Here is a 23,280-nt window from a genome sequence, read left to right on the forward strand (position 1 = left end):
CAGGACTCGAAGCTCGAGTGGTCTACTTGGGAAATAGGTGGTGATGGATCGTATGTACCTACATATTGCATGGGTTGCGATTCACAACTACCTGGGGTATTGAAATGCTCGTATCGCATTATATATCATTGAGGAGGGAGGATGGCGGCAAAGATATCTGCTCACTCCTAACTGTCACTCATACATAGTATTTCGATTCGGTATGTGCGCTTCTGCCAATCCTGCAAAGTGATTTTGTCATTCTCGCTATCTGTCATGCTCCCGCTCCGAAAGACGAAGTTATAAATATAGCAGGATATGAAGTCAAGGCGTCGGTAGCTTCACAGGCCAGCAACAGAAGGGGTGGAAGGTAATGATAGGTGGGGCACAAATCTAAACTTCGTGACATCTTTTCCCATCCCTAAACCCACGGTCACCTTTATATATCCAAAGAAAAGAAGAAGAAGAAAAGAAGATGTGACAAAAAAGACCAAAAAGAAAAAAAAAAAGAAAAAAAAGAAAATCACAAGAACTTCAGTCAAATGCGAAGATCTGACCATGACTGCCGCGAGGACTGCCGCGAGCCGGAATGAGAGCTACTAAATGAAGAATAGCTTCCACCATACCTAGCTTGCTTCGCCGCTTTAACCTGTCTCTCAAAGTTTCGCGACAACCTTTGCTCCCACTTGATGCGTGCCTTACGCTCTTCGCAATCCGCCGAATCCTCCGGGTACATCTCGTAGACGGGTGCATACTTCTTCATACTCTTCTCGGCCTTGACGCATATCTCATCGAGCTTCTCAGCTACCTCTTCGCTCACCAATTCTGGCGTTCTGTGTACGGAGGACTCTCGGCTTAATTGACTGCCGCCCCAGCTGCATTCAAAGACGAACTCGATCTTGTTGAGGGTGCCATCGTCGTTGGGATCATTCCAGACGATAATCCTGTCGCCGTTGTATAGTCGCATCCAGTTCTTGCAGCTGCTCTCTCGTTTACCGGGATCATTCGAAGGTAAGGGTCGGCCGTTGACATAAATTCCGTCGGCGGCCTTGGTGGCGATGTAAAAGTAAAAGTCCTCGTTATCACCCCAGTATTGAGTCCAGGGCACAGATCGGATTGAGGGGTCAAAATTATTTTCCCTCCAGACCATGATCTTCAACGCGCATTCCGGTATCTTATTTTCAGGCTTGTCGGGATAGCCTTCGTTGTTCTCGTAGCGTTGGGTGTTCTCGGGTGAACTGCCCCAAGTGACTATCGACGTGCTGATTCTAATCGAAATGCCAGGTAATATGGACTCGTCTGACGACCGTAAGTAGGCCCACGCTGCAATTTCCTTGGGTCTTCGTTTAACTGTCCCTGTCTCGACCCCGCTCTCCTTTGCCACAGTCCACAGAAGGGGTAGATCTGTCTTGATCTTGCTCATGGGCGGAAAATATTTCTCCGCCAGAGCCCATAATGGGCTTTTGCCTGGTGCAAACTTTTCGTTTGACTTATCTCTTTTATTTCTGTCCTCAGCCGCTAAACGGAAGGCGTTCCATTGTGCCACTGTCATCTCAGGATAGTTTAGATGACTGCTAGATGGGTCCAGACTGTCCCAGTACGCTGACTTGATCTGTGGTTCCGGATTAGGTGATGTGACCTTTTCTGAATAGGTCTTGATCGGGGGCACCTGGACGAGTAACTCATCTTCGTTCTCGATGGGTGCTATTTCCCGGTTCAGAATATCACCGACCCTGTTAGATCGGCGCTTCTTAGAAACAGGCTCATTGTCAGTCGACGACCTTGGATTGGTGTTTATTGCAAAGGAAGATTTCCGTTTGCTCCTCATCGAGTCAGCTCCAACTGATGGTGTAACAAAGCCACGGCAGGACTGCATCTCGAGTTGGCCCATTATGCTCGCAGCACCCTCCAGGCTTTGCAAGTTACCCTTGGGAGGCACGTCGACTGACGCGTTCGGGTCAGACGAAGCAGAATAATCCTGTGAATCACCCGGAAGTATCTGTGGCCACTGCCCGGCTAGAACATCTTGACCAAGAATGTCTCCCTCGTCCTCAGAATTATCTTGACTATCTGGAATCTCAGCTTTGGACCTGAACAGCTTGGAAGTTCCTCCGCTTTTTGGCGTGGCGGGCAGATTTATGCGTTCTGCAATCACATCCCCCTGGCTTCCCAGCGCCGATTGGCCAACCTCACCAAACAAATGCTTGGTCTGAGTGGCCGGCCTGAAGGCGTAGTTCTCTTTATCCTCCTCCGAGCCACTGACATGCTCTGCGTCATTGATATGCTCTTTTGGAAGCAAGTTGTCATCACTCGCAACGGTGACATCTCCTTCCTCCTCTCGTACCGGTGTCGCTGCCGGTCTGTCTGTTAAACTCAGCTGAGACGCTTCAGCTTCCAGCAGTTCGTCTACTCCGCCATTTTGTGAGCAAGACGGTGCGACATTTGGAGAATAGTGGGGAGTGCGGATCCATGGATGGCTCAGCAACATCTTTGCCGTTGGTCGATGTTCGGGTCTTCGACTGAGCATTTGCTTCAAGAAATCGCGGCAATCAAGTGAAACAGGGGGATCCGCCTTGATGAGCTGGTCGAAGTCGGGAAAAGTTGTCATAATCTGGTGCAGGAACTCAGTGTGACCGACACCGTTTCGGGCAGGGAACGGTGGCTGGGTGGTCAAGGCGAAGTACAGAACACCGCCCAAGGACCAGATATCGACGTTGTGATCGTATCTCTGGCTCCGGCGAGGTTGACGCGGGTAGCTGCGACGCGTCTTTCGCTCGCAAAGTTCATCGTACTCTTCGAACTCTGCATAAACTTCGGGCGCACAGTAGAGCAAGGTACCGCAGAACGTCCTAAGAAATGTTGCATCGTGATCGATCATTTTAGAAAGCCCAAAATCTGAGAGCTTGACAACTAGCGGGAACCGGGATTGAATGAGGATGTTGTCGGGCTTAACATCGCGGTGAGTAATGTTCATATCATGCAGATACCCAAGAGCGTCCACCAACTGCCTCGCTATCGTCTTGGTATCTGGTTCTGAAAAGGGACCGTTTGTGCCGATATACTTTCCTAAATCACCGTCACCGACACCGACAAACTCCATGATTATGTAAAGGTGTTTATCATCAGGATCCAGGTGCTCTTTGAACTGAACGATGTTCGGCTGTAGGTAACACGTTAGCCGTGTTGAGTCGGGTTGATGCAAGTAATGTATCAACTCTGGCCTTTGGATGATATAGTGACTCACATGTGATACTCGTTGCATGATCTTCATCTCATTCTCGACCTTTAGGTCAAGCACTCCATTTTTCATGAACCTCCGTTTTTCAAGCTCTTTGGCCGCATACGGACGTCCATTCATTTTGTCGGTAACCATATACACCGTAGCGAAGGCACCCTGTCCGATTTTGCCTTTGAAGTTGTACTTATCAGACCCCTTCCAAGTACTCACGCCGTTAGATCCAAGCATGGGTAATGGTGACAGCTGACGCGTGGCAATCACAGGAGCGCGGACTGCGAACTCCTGCGGAGAGTCTCTGAAAAGATCAACCTGTATTGTGAAGTGTCAGTGGATGCATGTTAACATGGACGTGGACATTGTCTTACCCGCCCCCCTGGTCCAGGCACGATCGTCTTGTTTACATCCACCTCCGTTCGTTGCAACAAGTATTTGATTAGGTTTTCTCGATAGGCCTCGGCGTGCCTACCATGACGGTTTGGAACCCTAACCAGGAAGACAATGTCGTTCTTGCGCTTTTCCTCCTCATTCGTCGCTGGCTGGCTATTGAGAATCTTTATCACCGATCCGCTCCCCAGTGTCCACATTTTGGGTGGTGGGTTCGCCTGAGGTCTGGGTGGTGGGTTCGCCTGAGGTCTTCTTCTTCCTGAGTTTAACCATTGCCCGTTTACTATTGTGCCCATCAATGACAGATCTTCGATCATCAAGCTGCCATGCTCGTTGAAGTAAATCTTGAATTGCTTCCTGCTGATGGTTCTCTCTTCTTGGCCGACCATGACATCACACTCGTGATTTCGACCCAAAACGAAGCCATCGCGAGGGTTTTTGAGCTCGGACGAAAATCGAAAGGCGAGGTGATGTTCCGAAGGGTCTGTAGGCGCAAGGTTGAACGTGTGCTCATCGTCGTTGCCGAAGTCCATATGGATTCGGTTTGTATCATTCCGCCCCATGACGAATGCGGGGGCGACATCGACCATCCTTCTCACCACCTTCCTTGCACCATCGGTGTACGGGATAAGGATGCATATGATATCAGCTAGGTCCTGGTCAGAAAAGCCTGTGTGTTGCTCCCCAAGCCGGCGAGGGTCGAGCATCTCTTGAGTAGCTGCCATAACGAGTCCCAATGGTTAGATCAAGGTTATACAGCATCAAACATGCCAAAGGGAACATGGGAACGAGCCTACCTTGGGTAGCCTCTAGCTCGGAGTCTGATATGTCACTCATGATGGCAGCTTTCGGGAAGCATCCAAGACCTGTCCAGGGCCAATGTTTCGGCACACTTGAGCGTGATGGGCAACCCAGCTGGTTACCAACAAATCGGCAACGGCCGCGAGACGTTGGCGATCTCTGAACAGGGGGAAGCTCAATGGCGGGCTTGTGTTGGGAAGACGACTGCCGCTATCGCGAAGGCATATATTCGGTACAGCGTGAAGGTAGTGTGGTTGTTTTGTTTTTTTTTCCGTCTGATTGTGAGGAGTGTAAGTGGTTCGAAAGCTCGTGACAAGTCGTGTGGGGCAGAGGTAGAGTGATGTTTCCGATGAAGAAGCTGTGCAGAGCACACGACGAGAACACTGAGAGGGGTCGCGAAAGCCGTGGTGCGTAAGAGATGCGAAGGATTCGGGGGGTCGAGGGAGCTCGAAGTGTCTGGGAACGGACGAGGAGTGGGCGTGAGTGAGTAAAGTTTCGGTTCTCCCGATGTGCTTTCGCTGCGGAACCGTCGAGGGCGTCGGGTGGTGCGGCAGTAACGCGGACAGCTTCCACGGTCAACGGCAATGACAATGGCTTGACCAAACGGCTTTCTGACTGGGCGCGTCTAGGAGAAGAAAAGAGATTGTGAGGAAGAGCAGACCCCGTCGCGACGACGACGGTTGCTGGGTGAGCATGGAAGCATAGAGGTACTAAGGCAGGCGGCAATACAGAAATTGTACTAGATGTGGTGCAATATTGGCTACTTAGCGCAAACGTGAAAGTGTACACCTAGGTACCTAACAACTGGAATCCATGCGTCGTGCAGTGCAGGCAATCACAAATGCGGTGCACTGCGGTGCAGGGGAAAAGTATGGACATACATAGGTACATACGTAACAAAACGCGTTAACGATGAAAAGCGTACGGACGGCTCGTAGCGGGCGGGGAGATGTACCTACCTACTAAGAGTACATACCTACCTACCTACTATGTAACTTACTTACAAGTACTAGCGTACCTACACAGTACGTAGCTATGCTGTGCTTGTGGAGTTCGTCACGGGTCCACTTCAGATTGCAGTGGACGGCGGGGGACGCGGGACGGGATACTGGACCTCTGAACGACTCGAATCGGGGTGGTCCTACCGGGGGGTTCACCCCACGCTCCGGCCCGCGGCGAACAAACACTTTTAACCTCCTCGTGTAAAAGGTTCTATTTCGCCCAACTCGCCCAGGGCAAAGATCACAAAGATGCACGCGTCCGAATCTGACAGACACACCAGCTTAAGAAACAAACGGAAACCCTTGTGAGCCTACCATCTCTGAGGATGAAGCCGCTGATACAACGCCCGCATTGACTTGATCTGGTTTGCTGCGAGGTTTTGACTGCACATAAACACACAGTGACAATCGTCTGCTTGGCCTGCCACCACCACCAAAAGGGCGAGAAGCTGGGGGGGAGAAAGGTCGGGGAAGAGAGCAAGAGGGGCACGCAGCAGGCATCGAGAAATGGAACCTCGAGGAAAAAGAATGGAGCGGATCTGCTAAGGGGGGCTGGGGGAGTCTTGAAACCTTTCAAAGAGGACTCGGTACAATCGCCTTTTTTTTTTTTTTTTTTTTTTTTTTTTTTTTTGTCTTTCCCACAGTATCGAGAAACCGCAAAAGTCGTTTGCAATGGTCGCGTGAGAACCGTCTTCGCGGCGCCGGGGGAAGGGGGAGGGGTTCCAGACTTTAGTATTTCGCCCGTCTCACTTTGTGCCTGCTGACCACTACTGTTTGGACCCGATAAACCCAGACTTAGTTTTTAACCAGTCTCCGAATGCCTTCTTCTATGTAAGCCCTCCCTCCATCAAGAAGCACCGAAACACACGGCCACCCATTGCTTCCTTTGATATCACTTACTACTGGATAATGACTCCGTCATCTACATCTGATTGTGCTTTTTGAGGCAATTTGCTCCCCAATGGTGATCAGTCAGTAAAGAGAGTAGTCGGCAGAGAACAAAACACCATATCGAGACTAGCACAATGGTCGTCCTCATCCCTTGCTTAACTGCACGCTTGGCCTCTGCTTCTCATGGCAGGCCCGGTCATGCGCGACTACACCGCCCTTGGCTTTCTCCAAGAGAAACGACCCTTTGGTTCCTGGAGTCGTGGTCGTTTCGGCTGCGGGTTTAGAAATAGCCCATAGAAGAAAAGCGTGGAGGCACTGCCATCAGTCCTGTGGCGATGGCTCGGCTTGTCACTCGTGACGGGTTCTGGGTTTCTTCATTCACTTTACGCCGAATTTCAGAGGAACAACATCAACGGCCTGCCTCCCTGTCGATATACTACTCATAGCCGTTGGGCTCGCCATGGGAGCAGACAAATCCTGAAAGTGCAGAATTTCATCCCAACAGTCCTTGGACACCCACGAGCGAGAACGTGGGTTTGTCTGCGCCACGTCAATGGTAGGGAGTTCAACCCTAGGAAGCCTCTTGCTAATGAATCAAGGGATGAAGAACCGTTTGCAGTACTGCATCCACTGCTGCTCAGAGAGCTTGGTATGTCGAATGAGTGAAACCGCATCATTCATTGAACAAGCGGCCTCTGCCCAAGCTGTTCACTGTGGGTATTGATGCTGTGTTAATACACCATAGTAGTCTTCATACTGTGAAAACACAGCCGCTCTCTCTCCATTTCACTTACTGTATGTGCCACTTGCCTAGCTTTCCATGTTCAGCTCCCATGTGATTGACCGACGCCTAAAAGATACTATAAGCTCTGAGGTAGCTCGTCTCAAGCAAGTGGCCTGATTCGAGTTTGAAGACTCGAATTCAGTAAGGTTTTGTGTGTCATCATACCTGCTCTCCAAATTAGGTTCTTACAAGCCTTTCATGTGCTGGGCAATCCCAAGTTTGACCCGTAGTGGCACTGCTGATGGATACGGCTAAATCAAGCCTTTGACGTCAACGAAAGGCAGAAGCCGCAAGAGTAGGTAACTTCCAGGCTCGTGTTGCACAATACACACAACATCTTTCAACTTCGGTACCCACCTACAGCCTCTAGAGTGCTATCTCATTCTGAATCGGCTTGATGGACGGGTATGCATATTATAGGCAAAGATGTTAGTTTCATCCGCTTCAAGTGCACGTGTGTGAAGGGTGGGCAAGTACCTCTGTAAACCATGTGCGGATCACCCGTTCCTCTAGTAGGTGAATGTATCGACTTATTGTGCCATCGAATCATCCGCAACGGAGTCGACCAAAGTGTTTTGGCTCATAACTGACTAGATGTCCGGAATCAGAGTTTGGCCAGTTTGCAATCCAAACGGCGTGAGTGTCATCGTGATGAATGAAGCTTGCCATGACTGGCCACTTGCTGGCTATGGACTGTGACAGCAACCACATCCAGATCAAGGAGTAATCTAGAAATGTTTGTGTGTCATGCATTAGTCTTATCTCTGGATATCACTCATGGAAATAGCACTGATAAGTTCGGTTTGTGTATCTTGCGTGCAGATTCGAGCTTCAGGTTATAGATGACTTACGTACTTGGGTTCGTGAGAGTCCTACGTATGTGTACATACAGTGCCATAGTACTACTGGTAGTGTAGGAGCGTCAGCTTGGTAGCACTCTCACTGAAACCCATCTAACCTTCCCTTAAACACAACAAAGACACCGCCCTGAAAGCCCAAGTAGAGGTATGAACCGAACAACATCAAAAAAAATCGACATCGGTCTACTCGCGTCAGGGCCAAGTTTTATCATCGAACAAAACACATTGAATTGATGTGAGGACCGCTTAGTTGATGTTGACGGGTTACTAAGGCTAGAACGACGTTTTCTTATGAAAGCAAAAACTTCTCTGCGTACACATAGGTTCTGTCCAGGCCTGCGAAACCAAACAGTTGACCGCTGAATCTCACTGCCGAGTTAGCATCCACACTGTCGAGCTGTGTAGCACTGTTATAGAATCGTATTCATGTCTTATACACATGACTTTGTCGTTATGGAGGTGGTACTGTTGCGACCTACCTTGATAAACCCTAACATGCGTTGACTACCACCTGTCTCATCGAAGCCTCGTATTCTCTCTAGTGTCCGTTGGCCACATTACATACGAAACGGAAACCTCCAGGAACTCCAACCCGCGTAATGATAGATGTTGAGAGGGCTACACCGCCACACTCAAAGTTTCTCGGGCTATTCAATTATTATGAGTCAAGAAGACATATGGTGTGCTTCGAAGCGCCATGCGCCTCAAACACAAAAGTTTGCTTGTCAGTTTTTGGCCTCGCAACCGTCCGTGGATGTCTGATTGTGTCTTTCAGACCCTGACGTTCAACTCTGGCCTTCGACCATTCTCTATCTTGAAGAGACGGCCAAATAGTCAATACACTATACCAGTGAATCAACCAGAAAGATCCGTGATTAGATTCTGTAGCTTCGGTCCATGAATTCTTGTTATAGAGCTCCATTGTCCAGGAACAGCACATATGTGGCCTGCAGGACGGTGCACTTGGCAATATCAGCAGACTTGAGGCTCCCGCCAAAATCTAGATGGGGTAAAGCCAACATATTGGATTCCGATGTGCGACCTATCCACGTGTATCGCATTCGATCTCTTCGGCTTCGTTGAGAGAACGATAGGTAGTTATATTATCCAGATGAGAAAGGGCTTACCTTGTGAAGGATCTCCAGACTTTAGATCGAACAGTACAAAGAAAGACACATGGAATTGCTGCAAAGTGCCTGTGTGATTGCGTGCTTGGGCGCATGTCACTCGGGCCTTGGAAGTTTACCGAGACGGGAGGTTTGGCTAGAGGCTTGGAAGTCTGTCCATGAGATTTTGGGTGCCTTTGTCGTTGTCTGTAGTGTAGAGGTAGGCAGGTCCTTGCTCCGTTCATTCTTGCCTGGCCAGACCTCCTCGGTACATTCCGCTTTGTGAGTGACACAGCCAGGTACTAGACTACTGCGTAGTGTAGTGTATAGTCCAAGAAGGTAGCATCCTTTTTCTTACACCAGCCAAGCAACCCTGACTATCCTTTTGATCACGAACTGTTCTCCGTGACCCTCGGTTTTTCTTTTTTCCCCGGTTTTTTGTTCTTTCCTCTTTCCAAAAAGAGATCTAAGAGCCCTACTATTTACTGTACCGCAGTAAAATCGGCAGGGCGAATGTCGAGGACGAAGAGTGTCAGTGTCTGTTATCAACTCTGATCGCCCAGACACCAACTGAAGCATTCCCTGCAAGGTAGGTACGTACCCCGCTGCGAGAGAGCTGGCCAGACTTGGCTGGTCCTTATCCACTTCGCATCGCCAAGCTGCCATGTGACGACGACGAACATCATCCACCAGATCCCAGAGAACGAATTTGAGGCATTGCTTGCTGACTGTCGGTGGTTGAATCGAGCCATACAAGGACGCAGTGGGAGGAGACTGACCACTCCGAGGCAAGAATCAACTCTACGCTGACTTGAGCTGATCGAAGCGCCGAACGTTTCGGAGTCAAGGCCGAGCAAGCAGCGCGTCAACACGAATCTTAACACCCGGACGGTCGGGTCCTGCAGTACTCGAGCGTGGTCAGTCGATACGCAATCAAGCTGTCAAAGTAGCCGCCGGCGAGCTTCACACCCTGCACACGAGCTAGGGTTCTCCATATCAGTGCTCCCAAACTCGGAGAAGGGCCTGTGAGGCCGAAGCAGACCAGACGGGGGCACAGAAATAGTAGACACTGTTGACGGAAGACCTCCCGCTCTCGTTGCTGACAGGCACCTAGGTGTCACAAAGGTCAGGGCGACAGGACAGACTAGGTAAACGGGAGTGCCACAGCTCGTGGTAGTAGAGTGCATACCAAGCACAAGACAAGTGCCCAAAGTGCGCGGCGTACGCAATCAGAGCAAGCACCATCTCCATCCGACGCTCCCGCATCCCCACCCGCCAACATTACCTACCAATGGAGTTACAGTGCAAGCAGAACAATCAATAACCAAGAACACCGAGCCTCCTCCTCCATCCCCGAGCATTGAATCCCTCCGTATATTGGACCCTTGGCGCACCACGCCTCTCTTTTTGTGATTTTTGGTTTTTTTTCTCGATACGCCGCTCACAAAGCATCCATCCATACAACTTTCAGCAAGCAGGGCCGCCAAAACAACCTAAGAGACCCCGTTCCGCCTCTGCTCCTCCAACTTCCGTCTCAGGTTGTCAACGTTTCTCCTCTCATTGCGTTTTTGTGGCCGCGCGTCCTTCCCGATCACCCCGAGATCACCATCTGCTCAGCTGGCCAGCGTATTCCCGACTTTCAATTACCACATCATTTTGCTCGCCGAATCGGCTCGACGACGACCCCGGGGTATTTTTATTTTATTGTTTTCATAATCTTTTTTTCTATTTTCTTCTTTTTTGGAATACAACTCCATATTGCACTCTTACTCTTTGGAGGCCCGTGTTGCACGAACATCGCAATCGGAAGTTTTTAAAATTATACGACGGAGCAACCACACCAAGCTTTGAAGTTGTCTTAGGTACTAGCTTCCTCCCGAGGCCACAAGATGGGTCGAAATCGAGGTGTGTACATACGTTCCCCAAATTGTCCTGATTCAGCACCCCCCAACAGCAGCCCCTCAGCTGCTCTCCCTTCATCTGCTGCGGCCTCCACCACCACCATCACCACCACAACACCACCTCGAGGGCAATGAATGATACCCATCACCCGCTCGCTAGAGGTACCTCTGCGCAGCTCCCGGACCTCCTGTTGTCCATCTAGCCCATCCCATTCCTTATCGTCACCACTCTTCCTTACCACCACCTACAACTACCTAGCTCCTTCGGCCTCCGGCACCACTGTTCGTGTCGTTCTTAGCGGTCTCACACGCTCCATCAAATGTCTCGTCGTTAGCCCCCTACCACTTGCACCTACGGTGGAAGAGAAGCGGGAGTACACGAGTGCATGTGTCCACGTTGGCCCAGCGCCAATCTAGAACCCGGTCACCCGCAACAAGAGTGCTGGGCGGGCATCTGGGTTAGACTTGGCTACAGTTCTTTTCCCTCTTCGCCCTACCTATCACCCGAGCTCGCTGGATCGCCGCTGTGACTCCGTACATCCCACGGCGTTTGCGTCAGGGCTGATTTCCGCTCCCCAGCCATTGCTTCGACTGTACATGGGTGTCCGGATGCGCAAATCTCGTACGTTATTAATACTGACTACTGGCACGTCATACACAGTCTTCTCGTTTATATCCCAATTCTCGGCACTCCACAGGGATTCAAAGACCCCGACGCCTGCGCCGTCACCCCCTAACGATCTCCGTGTCCGTGACGACTCTGACCCCAAACCATATTCCCCGACCGTTTCCCTTCCAACTCCTGCTCCATCACCACCTCAACTTCGAGACTCCCGCGAGCCCTCACCCGACGGACCGTCGCCTATCTTTGATAAAGTACCAGAGCCCGCCGTCGCCAGCTCTACCACGCCTGTTAACGATCCATTCGCACAAAGTGTTACGGGGAAACGACGGAGCAATTCACGACCCTTGTCTATGGTATTGTCCTCGCAGCAGCCCCTCATGGAAAGCAACGAGGAAATCATTCCGGAGCTTCAGCCCATCTTTGCTTTACTCAGCAGTCATGCGAACAAGTTGTATCAGGAAGGATATTTCCTGAAGTTGGATGACCAGGATATAAGTGCGTTTGTTCTACCTTCGCTCCATACTCTGTATAATTTCAGCTAACCCCGATCAGAGGGGAGACCGAATCCGGACCGAACATGGACAGAGTGCTTTGCCCAGTTGGTGGGCACAGTTCTGTCTCTTTGGGATGCTGCCGAGCTTGATACCGCCGGAGAAGACGGTGAAGTCCTCCCCAAGTTCATCAACCTCACAGACGCTTCCATCAAAATGGTACGTGGTAATTTTGCTGATGCGTCCTGGCCTTACTTTCATCTTAACTAAGTATGTAGATTGAATCGCTTCCGACAAGATCAAGCGACGAACAGCCCCTCCAGAACATTCTCAGCATCAGCACTGCTGGGAGGAACCGATACCTGCTGCATTTCAACTCGCATCATTCTTTGATCCAATGGACGTCCGGCATACGGTTGGCCATCTTTGAGCAATCCACCCTCCAGGAGGCTTATACGGGGGCCCTGATAGCTGGAAAGGGGAAATCCCTAAATAACATCGGCGTCATCATGGAACGAGCGAGAACACCTGTCCAAGAATGGGTGCGGGTCAGATTTGGAGCTGGTGTCCCTTGGCGACGCTGCTGGTGTGTCATTGAGCCTCCGAGCGAGAAAGAAGTTCAAAAGGCTCAGAAGGAGTTTAAGAAGCGCTCCCCTTATGATCGCTCTCACGGTCCAGTACTGAAGGGCCAAATCAAGTTCTACGACTCGAAAAAGGACGCAGAGAAGAAGAAGAAGCACTCGAAGCCCATTGCATCTATCACCGACGCCTACGCAGCGTATGCCATTTACCCGCAGGCAAAGGCGTTGATCGATGGATCGGCACTCGTCAAGATCGAGGGAAGCATCACCATCCACTCGGAACCGCCATCGTCGACAGAGGGCTTCGTCTTCATCATGCCTGAGGTCCACCCCGCCGTCTCCGGTTTCGAGATGTTACTCCGATTTTTGTTTCCCACGTGGGATACTTTTGCACTATACGGCCGCCCTGGCCGCCTAGTTGCTAGCGTGCTAGACCCACGTTCTCTGATGTTTGCCATGCCCAAGCACAAACGATATGGGTATTTGGAACTTCTCGATGTCAGCGGTCTAATTTTGGCTGACGGGAGCTCGGCGTGGACCGAGCAGCAGTGGAAGAAGAAAATGAAGGAACTGACAGGGCAGCGTATGAATGCTGTCGAAGATGCACCTACGAGTCACAGTCGAAGCGCGAGTCGCAGTAGCAAGCGCTTAAGCTTTGGCCAGAATCCAGCGTCTTCTTCTAAGCCACGTGTAGGTTTTTCGGAGGAGGCCGGTCCCGTTAGATCATCTCGGTCTCTCTCGCTGTCCAGGCCCTCCCAGAGAACGGACTCGGCGCCGCCGGATCCCAATCGGGAGCCCGTACCATCGACAATGGCCGGGCATCCTCGTCATTCCCGCAACATCTCTGATACACAACTTGCTCATGCCGCATCGGCCCATGAATTGGATGGTCCCGGAGCCCCGCAGCCCAGTATGCGAGGTCCTGAGCGCGCCAGGACCTTTGCCAGCGATTTGGCATCTACTCCCGAAAGAGTCAGCTCAGAGGATGAGAGTGCCGTGAGGAGCCAATTGACCAACGACCTCCAGGAGATCCAACGGATGCAGGCACCAGAGCCGGTTAACGCGCCACCGGCCTTTTCGCATGGTGCAGGCTCTCGACCGCAACAAAAGCCGTACCATTCACCCGAGATGCGCAGAGCACACAATCGTTTGTCAAACACCACGTTATCGCAGATAGCCACAGCAGGCGGTTTGCCTTCGGATGCGGTCCCAAACGAATTTGACAGATACCCTGAACAAGGCAGAGGCCAATCACAAGGGCAACCAGCGGTACAGCCACAAGCCAGCGTCAAACCAATGAGGATGAATGCTAATTTTATTGGAACTCGTGAAGCTCTAACATCACCTTCGCCGACGAACAACGGCCCCTCCGGTCCCTCCCCAGGGCTTACATCGCCGCACATGAAATCGCCTCAAAACCCCTCGACGGCTTCGCTTACCCATTCTCCCGATAATCCAGCCAGCGGCCGCGGCACTCCCCCAATGACGAGTTACCCGGGATCAACAACTGAGGGCCGACGTACCCCACCTCATAGCCAAGGATCGCCGCGATCCAATATGCCAGGAAGATCCCCACCGGTAACCAGGAAACCTCTTCCTCCAGGATCGCCAGCCTTCCGTCGCTTATCTGAAGACTCTGTCTCGTCACTGCCCGTTCGGTCGGGGTGCAGTGCCGGAGGCCTTCACCAGCAAGTCGAAGACGCCAATCTGTGGTTAACTATGCTTGAACGAAAAAACAGCGTGCAAAGTTATTCGGACAGCCGTTCCATTGACGCTGCATCTACAGCGAGCCCGGACTACGCAAGCACCCATAGATCCACGGACACACAGGAATCAGCAGACCGAGAACGACCACGTGCTGGAATTCTGAAAGTCGTCGGTGATACCTCCGTTTCCCCACATGACGCAAATGGCAGCAGCAGTGGGAAGACTGACCTTGGGATTGACATCAATTTTGGACCAACTTTCAACTATTCGGCCATGAAAAGTTCTTCCTCCAAGCCCACTGAATCCAGCGCACAACCAAGCCGGTTCTTTTCTCCCAACACCGGCAGAAAGTCACCGGGACCAGGCACTTCGTATTCTCACTTCCGACAAGACTCGGATGACACTATCCGTCGAACTGTTCCCTGGCAGCCTGGCTCTGGTGTGAAGGCTACTACAGCTCACAATGCTCTTTCTCCCGAACAGTTTGTACAACAACGCGCGGCTGCTCCTCCCATTCCCATATTCGTACATCAACGCAGCCCGTCGTCCCAAACAATCACCGACTTGAGAGCAACAGCCCCTTCCTCGCCCCTAAGACGACCCGGCGTCCACGGCGGTGCGCACTCAAGACACAATTCTGCCGAACTACTCTCGTCAGGGCGCCCTGCAAGCCGTGGCCCGGTAGCCGTTCTGTCGAGTGCTGAGGTCTCGTCTCATCTATCTGCTCGTGAGCAAGAGTATGTTGCTCGGGCCACTGGAACCCCATTGATTGCGATGGCTAGCAATAAGAGTGAACCCCAGCCCAAAAGCGGCCTCGTAGGTGCGATACAACAAAGGGAAAGAGAAAGAGCACACATGAGGCAAGGAGTAAGTGGTCAAGCTGTTGCGCACGCCATTGACCAGAGACAACGAGGGCATTACCAACAAGCACAACGGGTAGCGCAGCAGGCTGCATATGCCCAACAGCAGGCACATCGTTTTTCTGGGCATTTCAACCCAAATGTGGTGAGCAACGGTGCTGTTTCGGTGTACAAATTCGGTATAAGTGGCTTGGATAACGTGTACACGGTTCATACGGGGCGTAATCAGCCTCTGCAGCCTGACAATGGTTACGAATCCCGACAGGCTAGACCTCGCTCCGAGCTCCTGGCGCAGCGCAGCTCATATGCCCTCGGTGACCCCACCGCCGCAGGACACGGAGGAGGCAGCGCCGTGGGGGTAGGTCCTCCCACGGATACGCCACATGGTTCGTACCCTCTTCAGTCTCCTTCAAGCTACAATGTTGGTGGTCAGAATGGCCAGGCTCAATTTCCGGTCTTCGGTCGACATTGAATGGTCAATATGTGCCTGGTGCAGTGCCCGACAGGCCGATAACACCAGGTCACCTACAATATGAGGGTCATGCATTCTAGGCTTGGAGGACAGTTGAGGTTTTGGGCGAGACGACATGTGGGTTAGAATTAAACGGAGGCGAGTACTTGTTCGAACTCGCAATATTTCTTTTTTTTTCTTTTTTTTTGGTACATTGTTTGGCGTAAGGTTGTTTTGAATGGCTATTTCTCGTATGGGCGTGGGGTTTGGGGGTTAGTAATAGATGACCTGGGAATTGTACAAGTCACCTGGTTTATTTGCAGGTTGGGAAATTCTCGGCTGTTGGTATCATTGTCAGATTTGCATAAGTCATGGCGTGTTGGTTAGGATGGGTTTGAAAACCTTGCTACAGTTGTGTCGAATACTAATAATTTGTTCTTGTTATCTGTCATACGCTTGTCTCTGTTCCCACTGGCTCTGAAGAGTTTTGGGTTATATCATCAGGAAGCCTTGGAGCATTGCAAGGTACACGTCTTTGAATAGTCTCAGGTTATCTTGTAGGGGGTGATCAGGGAACTCAATCTTTGATCTTTGGATCCCCTAAGACGCGTCCGTCATCCGGGAATTGGAACTACTTAGCCAATATGAAATTTTGTCGGGAAAAGTCGTGAATATGCCTTTGGTTTAATGTCGATCAAGCGAGTCAGGTCAGGTTAACGGGCGTTCCCAATCCCATGTGAAATAAATGGTCATTCCATCTCGTATAACGGCTGCACCACTTATATAACATCATCACACACAAGATGCCGACCCTGGCTGAACTGTTTCAAGGTATGTTTCAATGATGATGGATAGTATTTATATATCGGACGATATTGCACGACCAACATTTTAGCTTATATTGCCTGAGTGCCAACCTTGCTGAGCATAACCAATTGCACCAGGTAACGTTAACAGTGGGGTCTCCCGTCAGCAACGATCTGCTTATACTATGGATAGACCCATGGTACATGGTACGCGGTACACGGCGACGGCCCACGTACCGTACAGATTTGGATTATGGCTACGTACCATAGAACACCTGGAAGGATTCCCGATGCTCCGGTGAAAAATCCCGTTCGGTGGTATTATCAGCATGGCGAGAATCTTACATAGTAAGCTTTTGGCTACATGTGCTCGCGCAGTAGCGCAGAAGCCCCAGGGGAGGGAGGCTTCATGTACGATAAGATAAGGACCCTTGTACAGGCTGTTGCCGTACCACCTCTTGGTAACGGAAGGGAATGCAGAGCGGGAGTCCTGCCTGCCGAGCCTGTAATCATCCCTCCAGGCGCCCCAAAAGGGCAAGAAATCTGGGAACCACCAGTCTTCACCAACCTGAAGTTTCCATGCCTTCTGGCTCAGCCGCTCTTTCCCTTGTCTTTCGACTCATCAGCTGCTCTTCGTCGGTTCCTTGACAGTGAGAGAATCAACACCGTGCGCACTTTGCTTGGAGCCCTCATTCTTTTTCCTCTTTCTTCACACCCCTCCTCCTCGGGGCCTCTTCCTCTCTCCTCGGATGCTGCTCCTCAGCATCACCATAAATCAGTTCGACCGCGCGCCACTGGGATGAGGAGACTACCTCCCCGACTGCTGGCCTCGATACCACACGCAAGCCCGTGGGGCGCTGTGCCCCTCTTACTCTCGTCTTCTGTCGCAAACCACACACTTCAAAACCTAAGGGCGGGACCACGATTACGAGTCGTTGCACAATGGCAATGCCACCCTCAATGGCAACAACAGCGTGCCGGCTTCTTGACGGGGCCGGCATCGTTTCACCCCGCCGACAACGACACAAGCCGCGCCAGTCCCTCTCCCACGATTGCTCGTGAAGCCTCTACTTCGCCAACGCCAACGCTTCCTGGCCTCGAAGAAGCTGGTCATGATGAACAGTCACCTGCTGGACTCCACGAGGACGGAATCACCGAGGAAGAGCTTCCTAAGCTTCCCTTCCGCTTCGACACGGGCATTGGTCTATACGCAAAGCGACCGCCTCGCCCTTTCCCACCACCATTCCTCTCGCCACCCTCCGGTTCTTTCAGCGACCCTCTCAGTACGCATGATCGCAGTCGAGATCGCCGTGCGGCTTATGTCAACGGGAAGTTGATACGAGGTTACACCAACGGCGACGATGCTGTATTTGCCAGCAAATACTTTGTTTGCGCAAACGACGGCGTGGGCGCATGGAGTACACGACCCCGAGGGCATGCTGGGTGAGTTCTATTCCTCAAATCGTGCCCTTTTTCTCTTGTCAAACTTTTTCTTTCAGCCCTTCTCCTCCGTTACAGTGCTGGGAATTCTTTTACGTCACTTGCCGTCCCGGTCGCCCGGGGATGGGAGAGTCACTTACAGATTGCTAACCGACATCAACCCGGTTGCGCATACAGCCTCTGGTCCCGACTAATATTGCACTTTTGGGCCAGCGCAGTGTTCGAGGACGCCGTACGACAAGGCGACACTTACCGCCCCGACCCGATCGCATATCTGCAACAAGCGTACGAACAAACAATGGAAGCGACGGCATCACCGAACGACTGGCAAGGCACGACGACAGTCGCGGGCGCACAGCTACATTACCGTCGCAAGCTGGGAGAACCTGGTCAGGACGTTGCTGAGTCTGACAAGGGTTCCGCAAGTGGAGGTGCCACGAACCTGACAGATGGGGATCGGCCATCTTATCAGAGCACCGATAGCGCTGGCCATGCTAAAGTACAGGGCGAGACCGAGAAGCTGGACAACAGCGGAGGAAGCGATGTGGAGCCGCTGCTTTACGTCACCAACCTTGGCGACTCGCAGGTGATGGTTGTGCGGCCGTCGACACGCGAAATCGTGTACAAGTCGACTGAGCAGTGGCATTGGTTCGATTGCCCGCGTCAACTGGGTACCAACAGTCCCGACACACCCCGTACAATCGCAGTGGTGGACGAGGTACCAATACAGGAGGGAGATGTTGTACTAGCCATGTCGGATGGTGTTATTGACAACCTTTGGTCGCATGAGATCTCGGAGAAGGTCTGTGAGTGCATAGAGAAATGGCGGGCGGGCGAAGTAAACGTGAGCAAGGGCGTTCTACGGGGGACCGTGCTGGACAATGATGCTGGCATGATGGGATTCGTGGCGGAGGAATTGATGGAAGCCGCAAAAGCCATTGCTTTGGATCCGTACGCGGAGAGTCCATTCATGGAACATGCTATTGAAGAAGGTCTTGCCAGTGAAGGCGGTAAGTCTCACATCCTTCCCAACTCTACACACTCGGCAGACGTAACTGATATGGAATACGCGACAGGCAAGCCAGACGATATCAGCGTCGTTGCAGCCATTTGCAAAAGGAACGACTGATGATCATTATTGTTTTCACATTTCTAGTTGCTTTTCTTCGCTGTCAAAGTAGAATTATAGATACGGGTTTCTTTTGTTGGGTTCTTTGGAGGGGTGGGACAAAAGGGGAATGGTAAGGAATGGCTGTTTTACCGGAGACGCATGGAGTTTCCAGACAGTCCCAGGTTTACTTAGTTACTTTTGAGCGGCTTCTCTTGGGTTGTATGTTCATCATGTTGCAATCTCTACATACACATTGGTGTTCTGAGGATACATCTCGGGGTGTTGAGTTTCCAAGCGAGAAACCTCATGGTGGGCGGAGAGGAGGGAGGCAAGCGACATCGAGGATGGGTTAGGAGCTTTATGAAGGCGGCGTCCGGTGTGGGTTAACATGGGCACTTAAACTTTATTAGCCACATTACAGTTCCAGTTCCTGCTTTCCTGGGAATGGCGGTATTACACAGACTCCAAAGGAGAAACATTTGGACCTTTTGTGTTCATCTACCACATTGACAACGGTTAGTTGATCATAAACGGCACAATCCATCCCGGATCCAAGGTCTCTGTAACTTTAGTGCAACCCAACGATCCATCGTGCTTCCGGTGACGGGAACGGGGTGTGGTGTTTCGCACGTGGGATACCAGATCAGTGCGGCTGACAAGTAGATACACTACAGGATACATAGATCAACCCCCAGAGGTTTGTTAGCGCGAGACTTGCAACGGGCATGAACCAAAACTCGACTCCGTTTACAGTAGGTAATACTAGGTAGCGAACCAGATGCTGTTGAGGCCTGGAATGCCGCCCTACCAGTCTAGAAGTAATATGGAAAAAGGCCCTCTGCAAGTACCGAGCTAACGAACTTCTATTCCGCAGGCAATGTGCACTTGTACATACCCACCGGGCATATCTGGCCTTCAGCCCACGTAGGGATACTGTCAACTCAGGTTTGGGGCTGCAGCTAGGTTGGAGCAGGTTGAGGTTGTGGGGCTTTTCGATGCTTTTCCACAATGGGGGCCGCACTAGGTATGCTCGGACCAACTAAATCTTTCTGAATACCCTGGGCCAATTGCCTGCCTGGAAATTTTTCGAGGAAGTCGGTTTAAAAGTCTATGAGCTCGCAGTGAAGGGCAGATTGGACCAAACACCAACAACTGGACCGATCTTTCGTGTCCTTTTGTAAAGAAGGTTTCAAGATTCGACTAGGAACGAGCTTGGCATCCTTTTTGTTGTTTCCTGTGGGATTCTGGCAACTTTTTAGGTCTCCTCTTGTCGCCTCTTGGTTTTGCTTTCCACATCAAACCGAACCGACAGACGAGGGTGGGCCTTGATCGACGAAAAGCATCCTATCTCACCTCACTACCATCATAACATCTTACTTTTTTTTTCTTTTTTTTTTTTCTTTTTTTCTCTTTCAGTCTCCCTATAAGTCGATTCGGCTGGCCATCCTTCTCGGCGACAACCACACTCTCACCGTCCAATCCAAAATACTTGACCCGACCACAATCACGGCAACAGTCTCACAATGGGCAAGAGCAGGAAGGCCTACAAGAAGCTGATGCGCTCGTTTGAGCAGCTCGGCTTCCGCCAGCCCTACCAGCTGCTCCTGACCAGCGACATCGTGCTCGACACGGTCAAGCTCGACATCATGAACTTGTTCCAGAAGACGCTCAACACCAAGGACATCAAGCCCATGATCACCCAGTGCTGCATCCGCGCCCTCTACGCAAAGAACAAGCCCGGCCCCGACCGGGACCCGAACGTCCCAGCCGCCATCGAGCGCGCCAAGACCTTCGAGAGGAGACGCTGCGGCCATCTGATGGACCAGGACCCCCTTACTGAGCGCGAGTGCATGCTCTCAGTCGTGGACCCCAAGGGCAAAGGGCAGAATAAATTTCGTTATGTGGTGGCGACCAATGATGAGTGGTTGGTAAGTAATTGGTGCCTAGTGGAACAGGATGTTCTTGGTGGAATGGAGCTCTTTGATGGGTAAACAACGGCATTTGCTAATTTGCTTTGGTTCAACAGCGGCACAGGTTGAGGTCGGTGGTGCCTACGCCACTGATGTATTGCCGCAGGAGTGTCATGATCCTCGAGCCCATGTCCGAGGCATCACAGCAAATCAGAGACAGGGAGGAACGTCAAAAGTAAGCATCAATCACCAGTCAACCAACCATCAAACATCCATTCGCGAATCTCCCCCTCGATAATACTAACACACTTCCACAGGTTCAAGGATGGTATTATCAGAAGGTCACTAAAGAGAAAGAGAGAAGATGGCGACGAAAAAGAAGACTCCGAAGGCGATTCTGACAGCGAGGGCGAGGGTGGCCAGGGTCAGGAAGTCAACAAGGAGAAATCGACAGATGCAACTGGTTCCGCGGAACAGGAACAGAAGGAGAAGAAAAAGAAAAAGAAGAACTATGGTCCCAAACAGCCAAATCCCCTGGCGATGAAGAAAGCCAAGAAGGAAGACGACAAGAAGAAGAAATCGCCCTCAGATCCACAAAGGCCGAAGAAACCCTCGGACACGAATGCGGATTCGACAGCTGAGGGCAAGGCTAAGCGGAAGCGTCGTAGGAAAACCGCCGGCGGCGCCGCGGAGGGTGGGGGTGGTGCCGGGGAGCAGTCAGCGGAGACGACAGCGGCTGGTGTCAAGGAGGAGTGAATCAGGAGTTCAATAAACTGTTGAGTAAACGGTTTACATAGGGTCCATGATCTCACGGTTTATGGCTGGAGGTGACTCAGCTACGACAAAGACCCTTGGAATTGACTCCCGTCAACCCGAGCACCACCACCATTACCTACTCATACGATACTAGCATGCAGATATCTATTGACGCACAGGCTTGTCGTGTTCGCTACTGTTCGGATTACAGATTGCCGATCCTACAACCGTTGAACAAGGACGGGAGATCTGACATTGCCCAAAGCAGGCCAGAAGCAGAAAGGGGACGGCGGACGGAGAGCTTCCTGTTGGTAAGGATGTGTGACAGGAATGTCGCCAAGATAGGTGAATGGGGAGAAATCTCAGGCCCAAGGGTTGAGAGGGTCTACCTATGATATATGGTTCGTTATGTTTACATACAGACGTGTATCTCGAAGGCGCTCTTCTCAGGTAGGGCTGGATCGAATAGAATATTCCTACTAATGTTCACAAGATCAATGCAGGCTGGTTCTGGGCTGTTACACTAGCTGTGAACGGACGAGTCGATTTTTAACCCTGCTGGCGCTCGCTTTGTATACCAGAGGAGGTCAAGCGCTGCTTGCTATACCTCCCAGATTGTGGGCGTGCATTAACACTGAAAAAAAAAAAAAAAAAAAAAAAAGGTAGTGAATAAGGATGCGGTAGCCAGAAGTAGACTGTATCTTTTCCTCATAAACAAGCGATGATTTCCGTAATCCCACAAACCTGGTCCTGCAAACCGACCATACTGAGATCTTTCAGGCTGTTATGGTACGTCCGCCAACCTCGAAGTACTCACTCGCTCGAATCGAGCACTGCAAGTATGGCGGGAGGACCACTGACTAACTTCGTCGCTTTCCCCTTCTCATAGGCAAACAATGTTGTCGACTAAATTGCAGTTGTCCTCGGAGTTTGAACACGGCGAATGGTTGGTTCTAAGAATATCACGGCCAGTATGGTACCATACACCTGGGGAATACTCTTATGCATCCAAGCGTCTTTGTTATGTGTTTGAACCTGACTTCAAGGCAGTTCCTGAACGCAAGAATCCCTCACGGAATTTGGCCGATGCCCTCTAAATTATGGTATCATAGTTCTGGAACGGCCTTTCCTAGCCAAAGCGAGCTGCATTGGACTGTCCATCTTCGCTTTAGTATTTTTACGACCACTTCGCCCGGCTATCGTCTCTGCAGGTCCGGATCGATGGATGGACGACAGTTCGGACTGAATTTGTACCTGAGAGCCGTAAGGAAGCCCTGATTGTGAAAAGTTGTTCATTTCAACATTACGTAAATCCGATGGATGCTTCTACATCTCGGTATATCTCGTCCGAGGTTGGCGTTCGTGTTGTCGGGTTGAATGGACACACACCTATGGACGACGCGTATTAACTGTTTGGGGAAACATTTCAACGCCCCTGCCCCGCCGCATTGACTTGAACCTGAGACAGGGGTAGGGGGACTTTGCAGGGCAGCGTGTACGCAGTACAGTACACTACGTACCTCCTCCAAGCGGAAGTGACAGGCCAAAATGTCAATGTGTTGTTGCGCCCAGTTGCTGCTCATTCCGTCCTTCAAAA

General features: G+C 51.3%; 4 protein-coding genes across 4 annotated transcripts; 3 read left to right on the top strand and 1 right to left on the bottom strand.

The window, feature by feature from the left end:
- Nucleotides 1-513: 513 nt before the first annotated feature.
- NEUTE1DRAFT_105858 (uncharacterized protein) lies at nt 514-4,438 on the bottom strand (the record flags this gene model as incomplete). The annotated part of the gene is made up of 5 exons (XM_009858227.1): nt 514-575; nt 682-3,139; nt 3,224-3,526; nt 3,706-4,319; nt 4,399-4,438. 5 exons carry the CDS (start codon nt 4,436-4,438, stop codon nt 514-516), a joined length of 3,477 nt encoding a protein of 1,158 aa, XP_009856529.1.
- Nucleotides 4,439-10,933: 6,495 nt separating this feature from the next.
- Nucleotides 10,934-15,729, top strand: NEUTE1DRAFT_126325 (uncharacterized protein; the record flags this gene model as incomplete). The annotated part of the gene is made up of 5 exons (XM_009858228.1): nt 10,934-10,949; nt 11,607-12,065; nt 12,183-12,280; nt 12,340-13,789; nt 13,976-15,729. The coding sequence occupies 5 exons, from the start codon at nt 10,934-10,936 to the stop codon at nt 15,679-15,681; spliced, it is 3,729 nt and encodes a 1,242-aa protein (XP_009856530.1).
- A 1,380-nt stretch (nt 15,730-17,109) lies between these two features.
- On the top strand, nt 17,110-19,082 carry NEUTE1DRAFT_72995 (uncharacterized protein; the record flags this gene model as incomplete). The annotated part of the gene is made up of 3 exons (XM_009858229.1): nt 17,110-17,909; nt 18,084-18,916; nt 18,983-19,082. The coding sequence occupies 3 exons, from the start codon at nt 17,266-17,268 to the stop codon at nt 19,033-19,035; spliced, it is 1,530 nt and encodes a 509-aa protein (XP_009856531.1).
- A 1,458-nt stretch (nt 19,083-20,540) lies between these two features.
- NEUTE1DRAFT_91696 (uncharacterized protein) lies at nt 20,541-21,683 on the top strand (the record flags this gene model as incomplete). Its single annotated transcript, XM_009858230.1, has 3 exons — nt 20,541-20,945; nt 21,044-21,162; nt 21,245-21,683. The coding sequence occupies 3 exons, from the start codon at nt 20,541-20,543 to the stop codon at nt 21,681-21,683; spliced, it is 963 nt and encodes a 320-aa protein (XP_009856532.1).
- Between the last annotated feature and the right edge of the window lie 1,597 nt (nt 21,684-23,280).

The sequence above is a fragment of the Neurospora tetrasperma genome (genome assembly GCF_000213175.1).
Source record: "Neurospora tetrasperma FGSC 2508 unplaced genomic scaffold NEUTE1scaffold_81, whole genome shotgun sequence".
NCBI classification, from domain to species: Eukaryota; Fungi; Ascomycota; class Sordariomycetes; order Sordariales; family Sordariaceae; genus Neurospora; species Neurospora tetrasperma.